General features: G+C 64.2%; 1 protein-coding gene across 1 annotated transcript in view; it reads right to left on the bottom strand.

Annotated features, from left to right (window-relative positions):
• CORO2B (coronin 2B) overlaps positions 1–3,574 on the bottom strand; it is a 14,161-nt gene that overhangs the window by 7,565 nt on the left and 3,022 nt on the right. The window contains exon 2 of the mRNA XM_085301495.1: positions 3,062–3,262. Within this exon, the coding sequence (XP_085157621.1) occupies positions 3,062–3,262 (201 nt within the window). The remainder of the gene's footprint in view (positions 1–3,061; positions 3,263–3,574) is intronic.

Raw genomic sequence — 3,574 nt, 5'->3', positions numbered from 1 at the left:
GTACAGGTGCATTAACCGTGCAACGAGCTCGCCCGTTCTCTGCAGCCGGGGCGCTCAGGAGTCCCATACAGGTGCATTAACCGTGCAACGAGCTCGCTCGTTCTCTGTAGCCAGGGCGCTCAGGAGTCCCGTACAGGTGCATTAACTGTGCAATGAGCTTGCCTGTTCTCTGCAGCTGGGGCGCTCGGGCATCCCATACAGGTGTATTAACCATGCAACGAGCTCGCCCGTTCTCTGCAGCCAGGGCGCTCAGGAGTCCCGTACAGGTGCATTAACTGTGCAACGAGCTTGCCGTTCTCTGCAGTACAGGTGCATTAACCGTGCAACGAGCTCGCCCGTTCTCTGCAGCCAGGGTGCTCGGGCGTCCCGTACAGGTGCATTAACCGTGCAACGAGCTCGCCCGTTCTCTGCAGCCGGGGCGCTCGGGCGTCCCGTACAGGTGCATTAACCGTGCAACGAGCTCGCCCGTTCTCTGCAGCCAGGGCGCTCGGGCGTCCCGTACAGGTGCATTAACCGTGCAACGAGCTCACCCGTTCTCTGCAGCCAGGGCGCTCGGGCGTCCCGTACAGGTGCATTAACCGTGCAATGAGCTCGCCCGTTCTCTGCAGCCAGGGCGCTCAGGAGTCCCGTACAGGTGCATTAACCATGCAACGAGCTCACCTGTTCTCTGCAGTACAGGTGCATTAACCATGCAACGAGCTCGCCCGTTCTCTGCAGCCAGGGTGCTCGGGCATCCCGTACAGGTGCATTAACCGTGCAACGAGCTCGCCCGTTCTCTGCAGTACAGGTACATTAACCATGCAACGAGCTCGCCCGTTCTCTGCAGCTGGGGCGCTCGGGCATCCCATACAGGTGTATTAACCGTGCAACGAGCTCGCCCGTTCTCTGCAGCCAGGGCGCTCAGGAGTCCCGTACAGGTGCATTAACCGTGCAATGAGCTTGCCTGTTCTCTGCAGCTGGGGCAGACAGGGCGCTCGGGCGTCCGGCAGAGGCGCAGGCACACACGGCTCACACCGACAACGCGCGCTCTGCACGCCACGAGCACGCAAGCCAAGCACGCGCCGCCAGGACGGGGGGTCCCGGCCGTCGGTCCGCGACGCCCCCGAGCCCAGCGGCGGGGCGGGAGGAGCGGAAGGGCTGGCAGAGCAGCAGCCGCTCTCCCGCCGTCTGCCCCGGGCCCCGCGGCTCCCCAGCACCCCCCCGGGASCACGCACCCCCCGGCGGGCGCCGGCAGCTCTGGGCAAGCAGAGGGAGCTGCCGACGGGGAGCGGCGAAAAGCCGCGGGGCTGTTCCGTGAGAAAGCAAAACGAGCCGGGCGGCGCTGGCGCCTTTTGGCTTAGGAAGGAGCTGACATTTCTGAGTCGGCAGAGGAACAGACGGCCTGGAGGACGCAAAGGCAGCGCGGCTCTAAGCATAAAGCAGAGGGGTTTTCTGAGCAGATTTCTGACGGGAACAGAGGGCAGAGAGATAAAAAAAAAAAAAAAAAAACTGCAAGGATGGCAGCAAATCAAACCCTGCACAGATCTGCAGTATCTAGGTTACCTTAATTATGTTCGGCTAAATATGGATGCCAATTAATTAGATGGCTGCTGATTTTCAAAGAAAATTAGTCTACTCTTAATGAGCTAATCAGTTCCTATTTAAAAAAAAAGAAAGAAATTATTAAATTGTACRAAGGCGCGTGTAGCCGCTTGACACAGGTTGCCTAGGTCTGCTCCGACCGGGATTTATTCGGCAATAACGTCTCCGYGCTCGGTCTGCCTGGGGATTTCCGCGCAGATGATCCCGCCGGCGCAGCCTGCAAGCCACGCGCGCTCCCTCCCTCTGCTCCCGCTCCCCCGGCGCCGGGCTGCGTTTGCCAGAACGCGGGGAAGCTGCGGGCACCGCCGGGTTAGCAGCTCAGGAGGCGCCGAGAACCGCCGCGCGGACGGGCTCGTTCGCCGCCGCCGGCCAAAACTCGGGGAAAAGAGGCACGGGTGGGGAGTGGAGCGTGCCGAACGCTTAGATAAAGCTCCGCTTTTTAGAATATTAATAAGCGTCAAGCTGTGCATTGCAATTAAAACGCTGATTACAGCTTCTTCCATCTGTAGTTGATACTGTTCAAGAAATTAAAGAAAAATTCAGAAGAGGCATGAAAGTTGCATGGGAAAAACACCGTCAGTCGGGCGGCAAGTGCAGCCCCCGGCCGGCAGCCGTCCGCGCCGGGCGCTCGCGAAGCAAAGCCAAGGTAATATTTATTTAATGCGCCAGGTTGCTGCCGCTCCGGGCGATGCAGCTCTGCCTCCGCCGCGGCCACGAGCGCTCAACCGTGAGCGACCGCTCCCGACAGAGCCCGCTTTCGGCGCACAAAGTGCATCCCCACCRGCCGCTTTCCGAAGAATCAGCTGAATTTCCAGGAGTTTAAAACTGCATGAACGAGGGATGCGCAGATTCCCTAGGGAACTCGTGCAAAGAGCCGAAACCGGATCGTCACGAAGGGCGTTTCGGGGAGCGGCGGGAAGCGAAAGCCCGGCGCGCCGGGGCGCACGCTGCAAACGGGGCACGTGCGAAGGGCGCTTCTCCTGCGCGCAGGGCTTGGATCGGTGCAGCCGTAAGCCCCAAACGGGACCCTCGGCACGGCTAGTACTTCCCGGCTGTAAGCGCGAGCGGGGGCTGCCCCGACGCCCCCGTCGCCAGCCCGCGCACCCCGGCTCTCCGCCGCGGAGCCGGAGCAGGGACCGATGCCGATTAAAGCATGCTGGTGTATTTTTAATCGTCCCCATCTCTCCGTGTTTCGCCCCGKACAAAAGGGCTTTTCACGGGAATGTTGTCCCCGCCGGCAGCGCGGGAGCCCTGCGGCCGCGGACGGGGCAGAGCCGGGCGCCGGCCGGACGCGGKTTTCTGCCCCGGCCAAAGCCAGGGCCGTTTCTGCAGCGGAAGACGCAGCACTGCCCCGGCCAGCGCTCGGGCCAGCCCGGGGCTCTGCTGCGCTGCTCGCGGCGCGGCGCGGCGCCCGGGAGACGCGGCCAGCTGCAGGGACAGGCGCGCGCGGAGAGCGCGGGYACGGCGGCCGCCCGCCTACCTGCTCCAGCGGGATGACGAGGAAGGAGCCCCCGCCGGCGCTCTCCGTGACGATGGCGAGGAAGCGGGCGTTGACGGCGCAGAAGTGGTTGTCGTGCACGTTCTTGGTGATGGGGATCCCGTCAAAGCAGTGCTCCCGGCTGGCCACCTTGCCGTAGACGTTGCGGAACTTGGAGCTGCGATACTGCGGGCGCCACGACATCTGCCGGGGCGGGGGGAAAAGAGCGCCGTGAGGAGCCGGCCCGGCCCCGAGCGCGCCTCGGCACCGCTGCGCCCGCGCCTCCGAAACCTCCCCCCCCCCAACGCCTCGGTGCCGCGGGCGCCGCAGCCTCAAGCCCCCCCGGCCGCAGTGCCTCTCAGCTGGGTCGAGCCCCCCGGCCGCGGTGCCTCTCGGACAGGTCGAGCCCCCCCCGGCCGCTCCGGCCGCAGTGCCTCTTGGCTGGGTCGAGCCTCCCCGGGCCACTCCAGCCGCAGTGCCTCTCGGCTGGGTCGAGCCCCCCCGGCCGCGGTGCCT

This window comes from Rhea americana, unplaced genomic scaffold (genome assembly GCF_003343005.1).
Source record: "Rhea americana isolate MKP2758 unplaced genomic scaffold, rheAme1 scaffold_178, whole genome shotgun sequence".
NCBI lineage: Eukaryota > Metazoa > Chordata > Aves > Rheiformes > Rheidae > Rhea > Rhea americana.
The sequence above is the reverse complement of the archived record's forward strand: the minus strand, read 5'-3'. Positions and strand labels throughout refer to the sequence as shown.